Genomic DNA, 18086 nt, shown 5'->3' with positions numbered 1-18086 from the left:
TTAAATACAGCTGATATTAATTACTTGAAGCAGGATCATTTACCTAACTGCCTCTGACTGGTTACCTGTCGACTGAGCACTAGTAGATTCATTTAGCTTAAGTAGGCTCCACCCTCATTTTGCAAGGGAACTGGTTAACAGCTGCTAAACTGCATTAAAGACACTACTTAAGCAATGCAATAGTTTCACACAACTACACACAAAAAAACGCTACAATCAGCACCCCTACCCCAAACAGGCATCGCAGCTCTCACGCAACAGGAAAAATGAAGGTAACATGTTGTATTTAATATATTTTGAAGTAATGTACACCAAACCTCATTCTGACAGAGACCTATAACATTTAATAGTGAAACAGGCAGTTTAAAAGCAACAAGTCTTGAGACTAAAATAAGCTTTGAAAGTTATGCAAAAACACACACTATCAGAACACCATTAACTTTTTTTTGTTTTTACTGATCTAGTACCTTGCAAAGACAGCAGTTGAAAAATATTATACAGTTGATTAGATTAACCTGCAAAAGTGAAAAGTTTAATCCTATTATCAAAGGTTTGGTCAGGAAAAAATGTTTAAACTGTTACTCTAGCGCAAAACAAATATGTTAAGGGACTTGGCTGACTACCAATATTTGAATGACCCCAGTAGAAAGTTGTTTTCAAGTAAAGATCTGATTTCCAATTTAATCTATAATTGTATTCACCATTACATTTAGGTATGAATCTGTTTCATGTTTACATTCAGCCTCATTTTTCTTCTTTACAAATTAAATTCTGCAACAGTCACCATCTGCATTTCTAAATTCTTACTTTCTCCAAAAGATGTGAGCGAAGTTTAAAAAGCATTTTTTATGTGTGGCTTTTTTGGGTCATTGAAAAAAAAAACATGCCAATGATTCATGTACCACAAGTGCAGTAATATTGATAAGAAAAGCCATTCACCAATGGTATCTGAGAGATATGGATAGATAGATATAATCTCTATATGTGTCCTTTATCTACCCTCTGTTCCTAGTGCAAAAAATAAATGTCAGGATGGAGTACATTTAATCTAAACGCTAAACACATATGTTAAGTCAATACAATTGCAAGAAATGTTATTTAGTTGCTGGTAAACCTATATACCTCTTGGTTTACAGAATCATGTGAACAGCAGATCAATGACCCTAAATACCCAATTTTGGTCAAGGCTTTGTTAGAATGTTTTTATATTTACATTTTGATACAGGGTTTGATAAAAGTTCACTGACAGTTTATTTTAATGTTGTGACTAGCATAAATGACCTATCCCTTCATTTTGCAAGTTTGTTAGCCTTGATTCTTCAGTTACAAACAATAGTTCATGGATAGCTGCCCATGGTAAGTTCTGTTTCTAATAAATAAAACGGTTAACCAACATGCAAAAAATGGAAAAGCTCTGATTTGTGTGTTTTCCACTGTGAGGATACAGTACTCGGGTCTTCTCCATATTGGTTTGCACCTCCAGTATTGGCATCACCAATGCAATTTTAGCAGGGCAGAGTAACTTTCCAGGTAAAACCACTTTACACACAACACTGCTTTACATTCATCTATCTGTATGTCATGCTTTGATTTCTGCATATATGGATAACTACTTATCCAGTTTTCCTGAAACTTGTTATAAACATGTATCTTAAGTTCCTGAGTCACTCTGGAGCTATCTAGAGAATCACTTGTCAAATTTTTGCTAATGCTTATTTTATACTATTCTGTAGATACTGTTGATAAATGTCATAGTCATCAGCTGGATGTGGATGTATGTTGCTGATGTACTAATATGTACTTAACAAAAATTCATTGTGGGCGTGTCCTAAAATGTTTATTTTTTTTATTTTTTAAATGAAGTGAAGTAAAACTCAAGCCATGTAACAAACTGAACACAATGAGTAACACATTCACATTGTGTTTTGGATTATAAGTTAACCAGCTACCTGTTACTAAGTAAATGTGTGTTTTTTTTTTTTGTTTTTTTTTTGTGGTTGGTTGGTGTTTTATAGGTACAACAGCCCAGCCTACTGGCCATGTATCATTAAGAACTGGACAATGCATAAGTGTTCTTTTCCTCGTAAACAAGTAGTATATTACTGTGTACTTAACAAATACATGCATACAATGTATGCAGTACCATACATCTCTTCCCCCAATGTTAATTACTTTTAAGATTTGTCTTGAGAGGCTTGTCTACAGACTTGATTGTTATTGGATATTGTCAAGCAGTATTGTAGTACCTATTCTCACAATTCCAATTGACCAAACCTTCTAAACATTTATCATTGGGGGGGGAGAAACTAAAAGTTTACTCTGCAATACCTGTTAATTATTAGCAATTATTGGAGTATAACCAAAAGAACCGACATCTGCATGTTTTCCTTGATATTAAAGTTAGCTATATGGGTATTGCAATTGTAAAGCATTGACAGCCCTTTTATATATGCATGTACTGCACACAAGTGAAGACAGATATTTTCTGCCAATTCTTATTTTCAACTTTGTCAGTTAAGTCTAAAGATCATGGCAACAGCAGGCAAGGTATGGAGTGATTGATTTGTGTCAGTATTCAAAATAGTTCCGTGACTATTGTATATGACTAGATAAGCAGATGCAGGTAACAATAATGATTTAGTATCATGCACACATTGTAAATGGTGTAGCTTTTTAATACTGTGTTCAAAATATGGAGATGCCCTTCTACTATGGCTTAACTAGCATATATTTATTGTAGTAGTTTACAAATGGTTACGTTTTATGGTTAATTATTTATGTTCTATATAGGAGTTTGATTTTGTTTTATCGTGATCACAAAATATTTCATGTATAGTAATCTCCTGTAAATAGTTTCCTTTTCTGAACTAATGATGTGGCTTAAGCATTGGGCAAGGAAATTACTGCATACACTGTTTTTGATTACTTTCGTTTGATCAGGGAAAATGAATACCACCCTCAAGCTAAAAATCACCTTCACAAACTCTGTATACCTCTTGCACATTGTCTTTTGTCTTGTAGAGATTATATTATAATCTTCCCCTTTTTTCATCCATTTACAATAAAACTCAAAGGGCTTGTGTGATTGGGCAAAGTGTCAACAACACACTCCCTTGAGAGTAATAAGAAATGATTTGAGAAATGTCTGCAGAAATTAACCAATTGGATGCTTCACACAGTCCTGAAAAAAGCATGAAAATAAGTTAAGTCACAACTAATCATGCTTTTATTTAATGATCTTATTGGTTTGTTGCTTTTAACTAGGGTTGGTTTGGCTTAACTTTGAAAGTTGGCTGGCCCGGAGGTTTAACTTTTTTTTTTTTTTTTTTTTTCTCTCTGTGGATTCTGGGAATGCATTTTAACATCAAAGACCTTCTGGGTTAAAATGTGACTACTCTATTTTAGAAAGTGTAATATTCTTATTGTAGCTGTATTTTAATAGAACAACTAATTTATTGTGCAGGTTATCAAATGCAAGGCTGCTGTCGCTTGGGAGCCAGGGAAGCCCCTGTCAATTGAGGAGGTGGAGGTGGCACCACCACAGGCTCATGAAGTTCGCATTCAGGTAACATTCATTATGTTGTACATAATTTAATTAACATAAGCTGAATTTGGAGTAATGTCAAATCTATACAGAGGAAACAGAAATGTCAGCTTCACATCCCATTGGTCATTTTACATAAAACCATCAAATTCAGCTTTTAGGAGTATTTTCAGAAGCAGCCCCTGGGTGAAAAAATGGCATTAGTTAGGCCTGGTAAATCATGATCAAAACAGAATGACAGTAGAGAAGAATTCAAAAACACACACAATGGGGAGTTAAGCAGGTACTGTAAAACATTACATTCCAAGAAAATGGAGCTGGTATAATATAAATGAAAGACTTCAAAAGACCAGGGATGGATTTTCAGTTCTGTCAGTGAGATCCACTATCTATATACATACTTAATGTGTGGATTTTCTAACAAACAGATTGTCGCTACTGGATTGTGTCACACTGACCTCTACTTCCTATATGAAGCTGGTGAAACAAAGCTATTCCCTGCAATCCTGGGACATGAAGGAGCTGGGATTGTAGAGAGTGTTGGACCAGGAGTGACCAAATTCAAACCAGGTGAGATGAAGACACTTTGTTAAATCAGTAACAGATAGGCTTCTGGTACATAAAAGGAAGTCACCTTCAACATATTTGTGAAAATTGTTTTGCGTCTGCTTGGTTAAAGTGTCTCATCTTAAATGTGTTCTTTCCGTTAATGCTATGGGATTGGCTTAAGTTAACAGCACAACGCTGTAGATTCGTGTTTTATATAATCACTTGTGCGGTAAATCGCATGACCTGGTTGCAGCTTCTGCACCTAATAAAGTACATGCAAATGTAGGTAAGATTTTGCTTTCATGAATTCTCAGAATACCCAGGACATATGGGTATTCTGAAAAAACATGCACCCTACCCAACAAGTGCACACTTTTCTCAATTTTTTACCTTGTAGGGGTATCCCAATACCTAGGGAGTACTGTACATTGGAAGCCTATTTAATGCTTATCGAAGTTCAGGTTACCAGCCTTTTACACAGTCCTGTCCTAACCACAAGAAACAATTTTTATTGGCTCAATTCCACTACAGTGTAACATTCTTATTTTACTGTATCTTTTCCAGGAGACAAAGTTATCCCTCTGTTTGTCCCCCAGTGTGGGGAATGCAAGTTCTGTCTGAGTCCTAAAACCAACGTCTGCGATAAAAACTGGTAATTAGGTTTTGCACTATCTTATGTAACAAGTGGTCTCTCAGAAAACAGTCAGACAGATTTATTCTTTCGTTGATGTAACCGGCAACCCCACACACAGCAAGCAAGCATCCTACCACTATGCGAAAGAACCGGGCTTGTCTGCATTCATGGGTTTAGAGCTTTTAACTTGTAATCTTATCTCTCCAACAAGTGACAGAATCCGTTACAGCAGGGGATCAAACAACACTGCCTGTTGCACTGAACAAAGTTTAGATGCAATTTACAGCTCAGATGCTTATACTGTACTAATTTGGGAGGAATGGCAAACTGCTTTCTGTAGCATACCGTATAGATTTCAGATTCATGTTTTTACAATCATTTGAAAACTAATCTTTGTTTTAAATGAAGTAATTATGAATAATTAAAATAAAAAAAATACCTATCAAGTATTACCTGCAGATGTATACCTTTTTCATGGCAGGCCCAATGAGAGATATCCTGTAATTTGAGGAATTCACCAGGTTCACTTGCAAAGGGATCACCATATTTGTGATCTGCAATGCAGGCAGATTTCAAAGTGTTTCATGTATAGTTTAGCACAGGCAGCTGTAGCAGGTTTTGTCACCGAGGGTTGTTTCAATCATATCTCTTGTATTGGCAGGATTAGCCAGGGTGAAGGCTTGATGCCTGATAAGACGTCCAGGTTTACCTGCAAGGGGAAGCCCATCTACCACTTCATGGGGACCAGCACTTTCTCTGAGTACACTGTAGTGGCTGATATCTCTGTGACCAAGATTAATGACTCGGCCCCTCTTGATAAAGTCTGCCTGCTTGGCTGTGGCATTTCCACTGGGTACGGAGCTGCACTCAACACCGCCAAGGTTACTGTTGCTCTTTCATTTAAAATATTACTGAAGATCAGTGAAGTTAATACAGGAACAGGCAAGCTTGAAAATCTGAATTCATTTTTGGTTGTTTAGTATAAAGTAATTGATACATGGAAACATTAATACCAGTTAAAAATACCAATTTTGGGTGGCATTACTTCCTGGAGGTATTGGCTATCAATGTATTAGGCAACCATTGAATTTAAAAAAAAAAAAAAAAAAAAAAAAAAAAAAATTAAATTATGGTCGTGAAAATATAACTTGACACTGTATACAGCTGGTTGTCTTAAGAGTTTCTGAAGCAAAAGGCTGTTTATTTGTCTTGGTAGAAATAAATGTATTGCAGTAAAGGCTGCATCTGCTATAATATTCAGGTAAAATGACCATGTCACTGTAGCATGTTAATGTTCTGAATGAATCAATTGTTAATATCCTCTATTGGTTCATTAGGGATATTGCTTTGGGTCTTTGTCAAAGTACAATTTACAGAGTATTAAACTGTTCTAGTTACAAAACTAGATAAAACCCCTTAGGCACACCCTTTGAGTCCTGAAATCAACATTCTGTTTGTTACCCGTTTTGAATCATTAACATTGTTTTAACCTGTGGAGGACTGGAGCAGGCTGTTTTACAATTGCTGTGAACATGTCCAGCCCATACAGTAGTTTTGGGTTAAACACCTTTGGGTGTAATTGTTTACAGCCACCAAAGGTCAATATAGCATAAAATGCAAAATCACAAGGCTCTTTGAAACCGTCCTTTAGTGGTGCAGTTCAATCACTATAGTGCAAAAATAAAACACAAAAAAACATTAAAAGGTTGACCGAGAGAGAGGGAATTTCAAACAAGGCATCTAACCCTAAAATCAAATACCTTCTAGCAGCTGAAGTACCTGAACAAAACAGGAAAGCAAACAGATCCCAGCCCAGGAGGCATACATTGTTTAACTCCCAGTCACATCCAGACACAGCCCTTGCATAGCCTGAAGCACCACCTCCCAATATGGTGTCCAATTAACCACTTTTCTGCCTACTGCTCTGGAAGAGCATACTTTGTGCAGCTTACCCGCTACCCATCGGGAGGTTTGATTTCTTGTAGCCTGTCATTAAAAATGGTACTAATTGTCCTTTGGAATATTATGTCCCCTATGTTACATTATTTTATAATGTAGCCATTTTGGTGGCCTCCTCTCACCCCCTTTCCCTCCCTGGCTGCAGGTTGAACCCGGCTCTTCCTGCGCTGTGTTTGGCCTGGGAGCCGTGGGTCTTGCTACTGTGATGGGCTGTAAGGCAGCGGGAGCCTCTCGGATCATTGCGGTCAATACCAATAAAGACAAGTTCATTAAAGCAGAAGAATTCGGAGCAAATGAGTTTGTCAACCCCAATGATTACAGCAAGCCCATCCAGGAAGTACTCATTGAGTTGACTAAAGGAGGTGTGGACTACTCCTTTGAGTGTGTGGGCAGTGTTACTGTGATGGTGAGTTCAGCCTGGTCAATATAAAGGCAAAGGTACTTTGTTACATTTTTGCATATATGGAGAACCTCTTATGAAGTCGTGATTTAAAAATCCTAGAACAGTCATAAATGACCAAATACATTTGGTTTCCAGAGAGCTGCCCTTGAGGCATGTCAGAGAGGCTGGGGAACCAGTGTTGTTGTTGGCTATACAAACGTGGCGGACATGTCGACGCGACCGCTACAACTAATATATGGACGAACATGGAAGGGAACATATTTTGGAGGTAAGGGTTGGCGCCAATTTAGTGATCCTCTTCTAGTTGTTGTTGTTGTTCTTCTTCAAGCCTTGTTTTACTGGTTCTCGCAGGTTGGAAGAGTGTGGAGAGCGTACCTACGCTGGTGAATGATTACATGACAAAGAAAATTAAGCTGGATGAGTTAATTACCCACACTCTGCCCTTGGACCGTGTTAACGAGGCATTTGACCTGATGACCTCTGGGAAAAGGTATTATGTGCACATTTTCCTTAAATTGGCAAGCTAGGTATAATAGAAGCTTTCTAGCTGCATTACTGTCCTTTAGGACAATTGGAGCACAGACATCCATTCATTTATTAAGAAGCAGCAACAAAATTCTATGTAAATATACCCTCAACCATGCAGTTGTAATGTTTAAAAGTGCACTTGTAGCAATGTAGTTTTATAGCCCCAAACGAAAATTGCTTCACACCTTGAATTGGATAAATGTATGTGCCTTGGTTCAGTTCAAACACTGGTATGGCTGCTGCTGAGCTCCCAACAGCCGTTTCTAAAATCGCTCTGATTTAAAACTTTAATAACCTCTGGAATAATTTAGTTGGCCACAAACCATTACTAATACTGGCCACGTGTAAAATTTCCCTCAGTAAAGACAATGCTACTTGATTACCAGTATTACATATTTAATAGCCAACAGTATATAACAACAGTTTCTTGAGGTCTGGAGCCACCCTGTTATTTGTTCTACCTTAACCAAAGGAACCTCCCTAGAGTCAGTTATTTAATGATCCCAATAAAACCTGGACCTTGAGGACCAGATTTGTGCACTTTTGGTATAGTGTGTTTACATACATTTTGCAACAGTCTATTCTTAAATACTTTTTTTTTTTTTTTTTTTCTTTCAGCATTCGAACAGTCCTGAAAATGTAGGAAAGAGTTTCAAGCAACCTTTTGATAGTCATTTTTGTTCTTCGGCATGCTGATCTCTTATCTGAAATGGGTGTTTATTTTCCCTAGATCATTCTATATAGTTTATATGTGATCAATACACAAATTAGAATAAATTCTCCGAAGGATGCAATGGGCAACAGTAGCAAAAAGTACCTACTCCAGTCCAAGTACCTCTTCTATTTTGAATGGAGAAAACCTCATATTGGAACCCAATAGCAATGTTTTGGGGTCTCCCAAGCTCTTGTGGTGGTTCTCTGTTTTGAAACGTTGCCATTGATTTGTCTCCTTTCGCAAAGTATGAAATAAAATACTGGAGCAAACGCTTTGGAAGTATGGCTCATTATTATATATGCAAACATGTAGTATATTCAGAGTGACTTCAGTCACTAACTAGGCTGACATTGTATCACACATGCTTCACAATCAAAAGTCTATTGCATTGTGGTCTGACCTTTTGGAACTCCTATTTTGACTAGGAGAAATCTGAATTTTAACTGGTATATAAATATTACCCTACATTTGTCTGACCTTAAACTTGTAACCCTTCTCTATCAAGGACCATGCATTTGCAATACTGCAATAATAAGGGGGTCAATAGTTCATCTTCAAGAGTGGCTTTATTTATATCTGCCACTGTTAGGATCATTAGAGTAAGTCACTTCAAATATAATTGTAATTGTTTCTCTGCAATTCAGTTATATAATGTTTGCCATGTGTGGCTCTTTCATTTGCTTTAATACAGAGTTAACATCAAAGTGATTCCTTGCTTGAAATTTAAGTCACCATTTAATGTGAGTTTCAAGATCCCTAAGTGAGATAACCTGTGAGGTTTCTAATGAGCAAAATAAAAGCAGTACCCCTAACCAAGATTTATTTTCTCAACTGAATCTGTGTGATGGGACAAAACCAGTTTTAAAAGGCATTGGTTTTCCCTCTGATCGTATTGCATCTTTAACTACAAACTATTGCCGCTGTGTTACAATTACTGAATCTCACATTTTGATTGGTTAAAATGATTAACTTGGGGACCAGAAAGGGGAAGGAGTTTTGTTACAAGCCTATTTGAAGATTACAAAGCAGGATAATTACTTTTAACAATATAGACTTGTCAAAATCTCAGGGGTTCAATATTTCAGAGACTTGCCAGAATTCTAGCGAAGACCAATCTGATCAATTTAAGTAATTACCAGTCCATTTGCAAGTACAACTTGACACTGTGTATCCTGTAGTAAAAACAGTCCTTTGAATTCATATGGATGTCATCAAGGTCACATGAATAACACGTTAGTTTTGTTTGTTTTTGTTTTTTTCATAATAACGATGGAAGGTCATTTTGGTCAAACATGTTATTTAATACACGTTTAACATTTATTATACGTACTAAATTGGATTATGTACATGATCATTTTCATTACATATAATTTGGCCAATCTGATCCCTGAAAATGAAATACGAGCCAGTGAGGTTAAAGAAAATAGTATGTGTAATTGTCCAATTTAGTCGCCTTACATTTGAAATTTGAAAAACAAATCAAAACGTAAAAAAAAAAAAAAAAAAAAAAAACACATCTGGGTAACAAACTAAATCGTGTCATGGTCAACATTGTCTGTCTCAAGAATTTGGCAAAGGTTTATCCGATTTCTAGATTGAAAAATCTGAACTCTTTTTTTTTTTTTTTCTTCAATTCAATGACACTGCAAAGCAGTCAAAACAACTGCATATAGCCTAATCATAATTTTAAAGTTAAATACCAGGTGTGATTTATTGCAGATTGTAACAATTCATGGTTTTCTTTTTTTTTTTTTTTTAATTGTAACCTGACTAAAATAGGACAAAAAAAAATGGTCAAGGAAATTAAACGGATTGTGTACGTAATCCATAAAATTGATTATTTTATTTTTGAATGGTGTTAACACATTCACACTGCTATAGTTTTGTACGTTATAAAAAAAAATGTACAATTGTAAAACCGGGAACATTTCACAATTGTATGTTTCCAACCAGGAAAAAAATCTGGGCTGAAAACTAGCTATCCCAGTTTTCCTGAGACGCCTGGTAACACTAAATGGGCAGCACTCTGCAAATCTCTATTGGCACTTTAGAAAATCTCTCGCCGCAGTATTTTCCAATTTCCTTCTGTTATCCCGAATGTGATTGGCTACTCTTGTAATTACGTTGTGAAAACGAAGTCATTACAAGCGACTACATACGCATCACTACTATGGAAGTCCATCTGGGTCAAAAAACGCGTTCTATAGTACGCATTTCAAATATTTAGTACACATTCTCATTTGACTTTTAGTACGTGTTGTAATTTGAATTACTATGCATACTAATTTGGCCAATCAGATCCCTGAAAATTAAATGCGAACCAATGAATTTAAAGAAAATAGTATGTGTAATAAATTATCCTATTAAAAGTCGCCTTCTATCTGCCATTCCCCTCCAATTCGTGGCGGTATATGGACTTGGCATTGGGTAAAATGTAGTGAAGATGGATAGACCAGGAACCTCCGAGACGAGGCTTAAGTGACTTAGAAATCGCTTAATTCAGTGGTAACCCCACTGTAACTAATGTGATTTAACTACAATGATTTTATTATCAACAAGTCTGACATAAACAATTTTGTCTGTTACTTAATTAAACCCTTCAAAAAAAAAAAAGAACACAAAAATGCTTAACATAAAAAATAACAGTCCTACTAGCAGGCTTACACTGCCTCTGGGCTTCTGATCGCATCATCAATTCTACATTTTTTAAATCCATTGATGAAAATGTCCGGTCTACTTTTAATGTTTTCAAGTGAATGGACTTCATCACTGCCATTATTTCTCTTGTCCAGCGCTTCTTTAATCTATCCTGTATACCAGTCTGACAGAGGGCGGGATAGATATGAGTACAGTATGGCATGCAACGCTCTGATTGGTGGAAGTATTATTGGTGATCCAATCAAAATCGCCAATAAAGCCCAAATAAAGTATCTGCCCTTTATACAGTATAGCCTAGGTTAAGATGTGCAATGTAATTTAACATTAAAAAAAAAAAAACCATGAACCTTCTCGCCCCCCCCCCCCCCCCCCCCCCAGGATACAGTCTGCAGCCCCCATTGGGCGGGCGTGCCCCCCAGTTTGAGAACCGCTACACAATGCGTTTTTGACCCATCCATATCGCAGCGCCTTTTATAATCCCAGTTTATTGCCCCAATGTATTGCGAAGAAACTACAATGGCAGGGATTAAAAAAAAAGAAATGAAAAAGAAAAAAGGGATGTCTACTTATGTACTGGGTTAGGGCTCTGGACTCTTAACCAGAGGGTCGTGGGTTCAATCCCAGGTGGGGGACACCGCTGCTGTACCCTTGAGCAAGGTACTTTACCTCGGTGGCTCCAGTAAAAACCCAACTGTATAAATGGGTAATTGTATGTAAAAAATAAATAAATAATGTGAAATAATGTATAAGGGCGTCTGCTAAGAAACAAATAGTAATAATAAATAATAATGTACTGTTTCTGCCTGAAATACATACGTGAAAAGTGTATAACTTTAACATCTTCTGCTTTAATTTTAATTCAGTGGAGCAAAGTAACAACCTTCACAACCTATTCTGGAATATTACAGTTTTACATATTATTTTAGGATAAATAGTATTGGAAATTGCTTTAATTTTGTAAGATTTAGCTGGGAATTGTGCAGCAAGTGATTGGAACAGGAAAGTGAAAGTAGTTTTTGTATTAATTTAACATTAGTAATGTACTTTAGCTTAGGTATTGTATTAAGTTATATGATTGATTAACCTGTTACATTTGACCTGTTGTCAGAGCAATAACATTTTTTTTTTAAATCTTCCAAAACACCAGCTTTGTCTCCAGTTTACTGTAGAAAGTCTTGAAGTTGAGAGGGGCTGCTGTATGTTTTACAATGAGAAACAGTTTGGTTTTGTTATAGAAATACATGAAAAAACTTAAGTGCATATGTCTATATTGCCTTTATTTTTTATATGATAAACTAAGTATTGTTAGGAAAATTAGCAACTTACAGTGCCTATAGTAAGTATTCACCCCCCTTGGACGTTTTCATAGTTTGTTGTGTTACAACCTGAAATCTTGATGCATTTAAATGGGATTTTTTTTCCTTTGATTTACACAACTTACTCAACACTTTGAAGAGGCAAGAGAATTTTTATTGTTCAAGCTCTGTCAAGTTGGATGGGGATTGTTGGTGGACAGCAATCTTAAAATCTTACCACATATTCTCAATCAGATTCAAGTCCAGGCTTTGACTGAGCCACTCTAGGACATTCACTTTCTTGTTTTTAAGCCCCTGACCACATTCCGGCGCCTCCTTAAGACTCACCTCTTCAAAGAGCACTTGTAGAACTCCTCTGTTTGTATCCTGGGACACTATCACCCTTCATGTAAATGTGCTTTATTTTGCTCTTATCTGCCCCCTATTTTACTGCATTTAATCCTGTACTTCAGAATACTGTAATCTGCCAAGTGTTTAACCTTTAGTACTTTGTATTTAATCACATCCTGATGTAACTATCACTATTTAATCATATCCTGATGTAACTATCACTATTATCTGCTGTATTATTGAATTGTGGTTTGTCACACTTGTACTTTGCTTGAACAAAAGTTATTGTATTTCTTGCTCTTATTGTATTACTTGTATTGTAACACTTGAAATGTATTTGCTTACGATTGTAAGTCGCCCTGGATAAGGGCGTCTACTAAGAAATAAATAATAATAATAATAATAATAAGCCACTCCAGTGTCGCTTTGGCTGTGTGCTTGGGGTCATTGTCCTGCTGAAAAGTAAATCTACATCCCAGTCTTAGGTCTTTTGCACACTGAAGCAGGTTTTCCTGAAGGATTTGCCTGTATTTAGCTCCATCCATTTTGCCCTCTACCCTGACAAGCTTCCCAGTCCCTGCCGATGAAAAGCATCCCCATAGCTCTGCTCACTCCACTGAAACCGCCCTCCTGTCTGTCACCAACTCACTTAAATGTGCCCGAGCTGCCTCTCTCTCCTCTGTCCTAATTCTCCTCGACCTCTCTGCTGCCTTTGACACTGTTGATCACTCTATTCTACTATCATCTCTTGCTGACCTGGGGATCTCTGGCACTGCTCTGGCCTGGTTCTCCTCCTACCTCTCCAACCGCACTTACCAGGTAACCTGGCGTGGAGCAACCTCCACACCTCACCCTCTCTTAACTGGAGTCCCCCAAGGTTCAGTCTTGGGTCCTCTCCTGTTCTCTCTACACCCGCTCCCTGGGCCCCCTTATCGCATCCTATGGTTTCTCATACCATTTCTATGCTGATGATGCTCAGATTTTCCTCTCCTTCCCCACCTCTGACTCCACCATCTCCTCCCGTATCTCTACCTGTCTGTCTGCTATTTCCTCCTGGATGCACTTGCATCACCTCAAACTCAACCTCTCTAAATCTGACCTCCTTTTCTTTCCCTCCTCCTCCCCCTCCTCTGATCTCTCTATCTCTGTTCCTCTGGAATCTACCACACTGTCTCCCTCTTCCTCAGCTAAGAACCTTGGAGTCACCCTGGACCCCTGCCTCTCTTAGTCCCAGCACATCTCCACTCTGGCACGCACTTGCAGATTCTTCCTGAGCAACATCTGAAGAATCCGACCCTTCCTCACCAACTATGCTACCCAGCTCCTGGTCCAGGCCCTGGTACTCTCCCGCCTAGACTACTGCAACTCCCTCCTGGCTGGCCTCCCTGCGTCCGCCACCCGTCCGCTCCAGCTCATCCAGAACTCTGCTGCTCGCCTGGTGTTCTCTCTGCCTCGCTTCGCCCGCGCTACTCCACTACTCTGCTCGCTCCACTGGCTCCCGATCACCGCTCGCATCCAGTTCAAGACTCTTGTACTAGCCTACAGATGCCTTGACCAGACTGCACCCAGCTACCTCCAGACCCTCATCTCTCCCTACACCCCCACTCGACCTCTCTGCTCCGCCTACACGAGAAGACTAGCTCTACCTCCGCTACGCTCCCCTGCCTCCAGAGCCCGCTCCTTCTCCACCCTTGCTCCGCAGTGGTGGAATGACCTTCCTACAGATGTCAGGATTGCCCAGTCCCTGACCACATTCCGGCGCCTCCTTAAGACTCACCTCTTCAAACAGCACCTGTAGAACTCCTCTGTTTGTATCCTGGGACACTATCACCCTTCATGTAAATGTGCTTTATTTTGCTCTTATCTGCCCCCTATTTTACTGCATTTAATCCTGTACTTCAGAATACTGTAATCTGCCAAGTGTTTAACCTGTAATACTTTGTATTTAATCACATCCTGATGTAACTATCACTATTTAATCATATCCTGATGTAACTATCACTATTATCTGCTGTATTATTGAATTGTGGTTTGTCACACTTGTACTTTGCTTGAACAAAAGTTATTGTATTTCTTGCTCTTATTGTATTACTTGTATTGTAACACTTGAAATGTATTTGCTTACGATTGTAAGTCGCCCTGGATAAGGGTGTCTGCTAAGAAATAAATAATAATAATAATAATAATTTATAATGGGCACATGCCTGGCAGACTGGTTTATAATGGGCACGTGCCTGGCAGGCTGGTTTATAATGGGCACGTGCCTGGCAGGCTGGTTTATAATGGGCACGTGCCTGGCAGGCTGGTTTATAATGTGCACGTGCCTGGCAGGCTGGTTTATAATGGGCACGTGCCTGGCAGGCTGGTTTATAATGGGCACGTGCCTGACAGGCTGGTTTATAATGGGCACGTGCCTGGCAGGCTGGTTTATAATGGGCACGTGCCTGGCAGGCTGGTTTATAAGGGGCACATGGCTGGCAGGCTGATTTAAAAAAAAATTGTGATTGAAAAAAAAAAAAAAATGCTGTAGCTTGCCATTATCATAATTTCATTCTGATATTTTTTTCTCAGAGCAATGCCTCCCAGAAAGACTAGGAAGTGTACTTCGGTCACTGGTAAGTATGAATTATTGTTTGTGAATAAATAATTATATTTTATCAAATTACTGAATAGTTTATGTATAGAGCCACTATCGTAGTTTGTAGAAAATGTTATATGGCCTAATGTGTATGACTATCAGTAAAGTATCTGATTTTTTTTTTTTTTCTAACAACTTATAACACTTTAAAATGTACACTCCACAATAATGTCTTCAGTATTGCTGCTCATGGACAGCACTTTGGCGCATACATTTTAAAGTGTTATAAGTTGTTAGAAAGGATGTTAACAATGAAAGTGAAAATATCAGATACTTTACTGAGAGTCATACCAACACATTAGGATCTGTGTCAGGATGTTAACAATGAAAGAGAAAAAATCAGATACTTTACTGATGCAGCTGGACTAACACATTAGGCCATATACCAACACATTAGACCATATAACAACACATTAGACCATATACCAACACATTAGACCATATACCAACATTTTCTACAACCTACGATAGTTGCTCTTAAAACAAGAAACGTAGTGTTATTTACAAGTAAGGTGTTGTATTTTTTTCCTTCAGTGAAAAATCATGCAGAAAAAGCTCATGCTACATCAGCAACCCCTGCTGCTTGTTCAGAAAGCGACACTGCTTCCCCACTGCCACAGGCATGCCCTCCTTCCTCCAGCACAGTCGCTGTGTCACTTCAGCATCCACCTGTATCACTGGCTGTGCCTCGCCCAGCTGTAATACCCGACAGCATGGCTACACCACAAGTATTTGCTGAAGTCGAGAGCCTTCTCCCTCTTTCTTTCAACAAGAGAAAGAAAAGGTAATATAACATAAATAAACAGATTAATGTGATATTGGAACATTCCATAATTTAAGTATTCTCAAGTTCATTCCAAAGGCTTAATGCAGAATTAAATTAATTCTGAATTAAGTAAATACCTTTTTATGGTTTCATTAAATTTACATTTGTGTATCAATTTTGCAATGTTGGCCATATTTTGTATCTTATTATTCTTATACCTTTCCCCCAAAGATACAGTGTGACAGCAGAGGAGATCAGGAAAAGGATAGGTCCACCTGAGAATGTGTCAGCCAATTCCCTGGTTGCATATCTAAGGGTAGATAAAAATAAAAAGAGTGAGCTTAAAAAGAAGATTGAAGAGACAGTTGGCATTAGTCCTGGCCCAACAACCACTGTAACTTCCCTGTGTTCCAAACTGACTGAGGGTACATTAGTAAATGTCCAGTGCAATGTCAACACACTAAAACATATCAATTAGTAGTATAACACATGGTACAATATACAGACCACTGCATTCAACAGCTTCAAAATACCTTATCTTAATAGTGTAGTGTGGGTAGCCTTGTTTTTAAAACCTAACAATCTAATTATATGTTTCCATTCTAAGTTGTCTTGCATTCAGGCACCAGCTTAAGTCAAATGTAACATGCAAACAGTAAACATTATATTTATCATTAAATAAATCCATTATTTGTGAATATAGAAAATGTAATGTCAGTCTTATTGTACGTTAAAAGTTGATTGTTACAATAATAGTAACACTTTTCTGTCTTCAGGAGAAGCCTGCGATTTAGGTGTGGGCATCGGCAAGTTGGCAGTAAGGATGATTCCTTTTGACAGGATCGCAGTTTTGGAGGGCTCGATCACAACCAAAGATGTTGCCATTGGAAAGCTTCATGAATTTAAGTATGTTTCTTTACTGTTTTACACTAGTGATGAAAAACGCAGGTGTACTGTAACCAAAACGTTAAATTACATCAAATCTGTAACAAAAAATACACTATGAATATGAAATATAGAAAAAGTAAAATCAGACCAAAATATTTCCTATGTACAAAACAATAAAGTTAGAAAGAGGGGTCAACCAGAGAAAGATATGATTGCAATCAAATGTGCGAAATTGTAAAAATAAAGTCAACAGAAGACTTAATTAAACTATATATTTTACCTCTCCAGTTTTTTATGCATGGCACTCATTTTGTGGAAGCACAATTATATCATATTAAATATAGAAGGCAGGATTTGCACTCTGCCTTTACCCGCTATGCCACTTGTGAGCCACAAATTATTATTTTTAAAGTGTAAAGGTACACATTAAAACTTCTAAATAGACTTGCAGATTTTCTCAGGATGATTTTTTCCGCTGGGCATCTCAATATTTTTTTGTTTTTATTTACATGTTAGGAGTTAAAAACAATCCTCATTAAATATTGGGTAAAATCAGTGTCTGAGGCTAAAAGCAGCTTACATAAAACCACATGCCTGGTTTATTGAGTATTGCAGTACTAATTGTATTATTCATTATTTAAAAAAAAAATTATATATATATATATATATATATATATATATATATATATATTATATATATATATATATATACAGTACTGTGCAAAAGTTTTAGGCAGGTGTGAAAAAATGCTGTAAAGTAAGAATGCTTTCAAAAATAGACATGTTAATAGATTATATTTATCAATTAACTAAATGAAAAGTGAGTGAACAGAAGAAAAATCTACATCAAATCAATATTTGGTGTGACAACCCTTTGCCTTCAAAACAGCACCAATTCTTCTAGGTACACAATATGTAGGTTGAAACAATCATTAACTGAAACAGAAACAGCTGTGTAGGAGGAATAAAACTGGGTGAGGAACAGCCAAACTCAGCTAACAAGGTGAGGTTGCTGAAGACAGTTTACTGTCAAAAGTCATACACCATGGCAAGACTGAGCACAGCAACAAGACACAAGGTATTTATACTGCATCAGCAAGGTCTCTCCCAGGCAGAAATTTCAAGGCAGACAGGGGTTTCCAGATGTGCTGTCCAAGC

General features: G+C 37.5%; 2 protein-coding genes across 3 annotated transcripts; both read left to right on the top strand.

Annotated features, from left to right (window-relative positions):
* The first annotated feature begins 167 nt into the window (after window positions 1-167).
* On the top strand, window positions 168-8601 carry LOC117962758 (alcohol dehydrogenase class-3-like). 2 transcript variants are annotated; one of them, XM_034921314.2, is made up of 9 exons: window positions 168-272; window positions 3464-3565; window positions 3973-4114; window positions 4658-4745; window positions 5389-5608; window positions 6832-7092; window positions 7225-7357; window positions 7441-7579; window positions 8236-8601. In XM_034921314.2, the coding sequence occupies exons 1-9, from the start codon at window positions 267-269 to the stop codon at window positions 8258-8260; spliced, it is 1116 nt and encodes a 371-aa protein (XP_034777205.2). In that variant the 5' UTR covers window positions 168-266; the 3' UTR covers window positions 8261-8601. The 2 variants fall into 2 exon arrangements, with proteins under 2 accessions (XP_034777205.2, XP_034777204.2); XM_034921313.2 differs by lacking the exon at window positions 168-272 and adding an exon at window positions 2515-2547.
* Window positions 8602-15210: 6609 nt separating this feature from the next.
* On the top strand, window positions 15211-17200 carry LOC117421169 (uncharacterized). The gene is made up of 3 exons (XM_059021929.1): window positions 15211-15251; window positions 15809-16058; window positions 16817-17200. Exons 1-3 carry the CDS (start codon window positions 15212-15214, stop codon window positions 16875-16877), a joined length of 351 nt encoding a protein of 116 aa, XP_058877912.1. The 5' UTR covers window position 15211; the 3' UTR covers window positions 16878-17200.
* Window positions 17201-18086: the final 886 nt, after the last annotated feature.

The sequence above is a fragment of the Acipenser ruthenus genome, unplaced genomic scaffold (assembly GCF_902713425.1).
Source record: "Acipenser ruthenus unplaced genomic scaffold, fAciRut3.2 maternal haplotype, whole genome shotgun sequence".
Lineage (NCBI taxonomy): Eukaryota > Metazoa > Chordata > Actinopteri > Acipenseriformes > Acipenseridae > Acipenser > Acipenser ruthenus.
Note: the sequence above shows the minus strand (reverse complement) of the source record. Positions and strands in the feature narration are given on the sequence as shown.

What these genes read in the sequence shown, in the direction of transcription:
- LOC117962758 (XM_034921313.2), top strand. An exon ending in AGTGACCAAATTCAAACCAG is followed by an intron (nt 4,115 to 4,657) that starts GTGAGATGAAGA and finishes TATCTTTTCCAG; the next exon opens with GAGACAAAGTTATCCCTCTG. An exon ending in GAAGGGAACATATTTTGGAG is followed by an intron (nt 7,358 to 7,440) that starts GTAAGGGTTGGC and finishes TGGTTCTCGCAG; the next exon opens with GTTGGAAGAGTGTGGAGAGC.
- LOC117421169 (XM_059021929.1), top strand. Translation starts at nt 15,212, where the DNA reads ATGCCTCCCAGAAAGACTAGGAAGTGTACTTCGGTCACTG. An exon ending in GAAGTGTACTTCGGTCACTG is followed by an intron (nt 15,252 to 15,808) that starts GTAAGTATGAAT and finishes TTTTTCCTTCAG; the next exon opens with TGAAAAATCATGCAGAAAAA. An exon ending in TTCAACAAGAGAAAGAAAAG is followed by an intron (nt 16,059 to 16,816) that starts GTAATATAACAT and finishes TTCTGTCTTCAG; the next exon opens with GAGAAGCCTGCGATTTAGGT.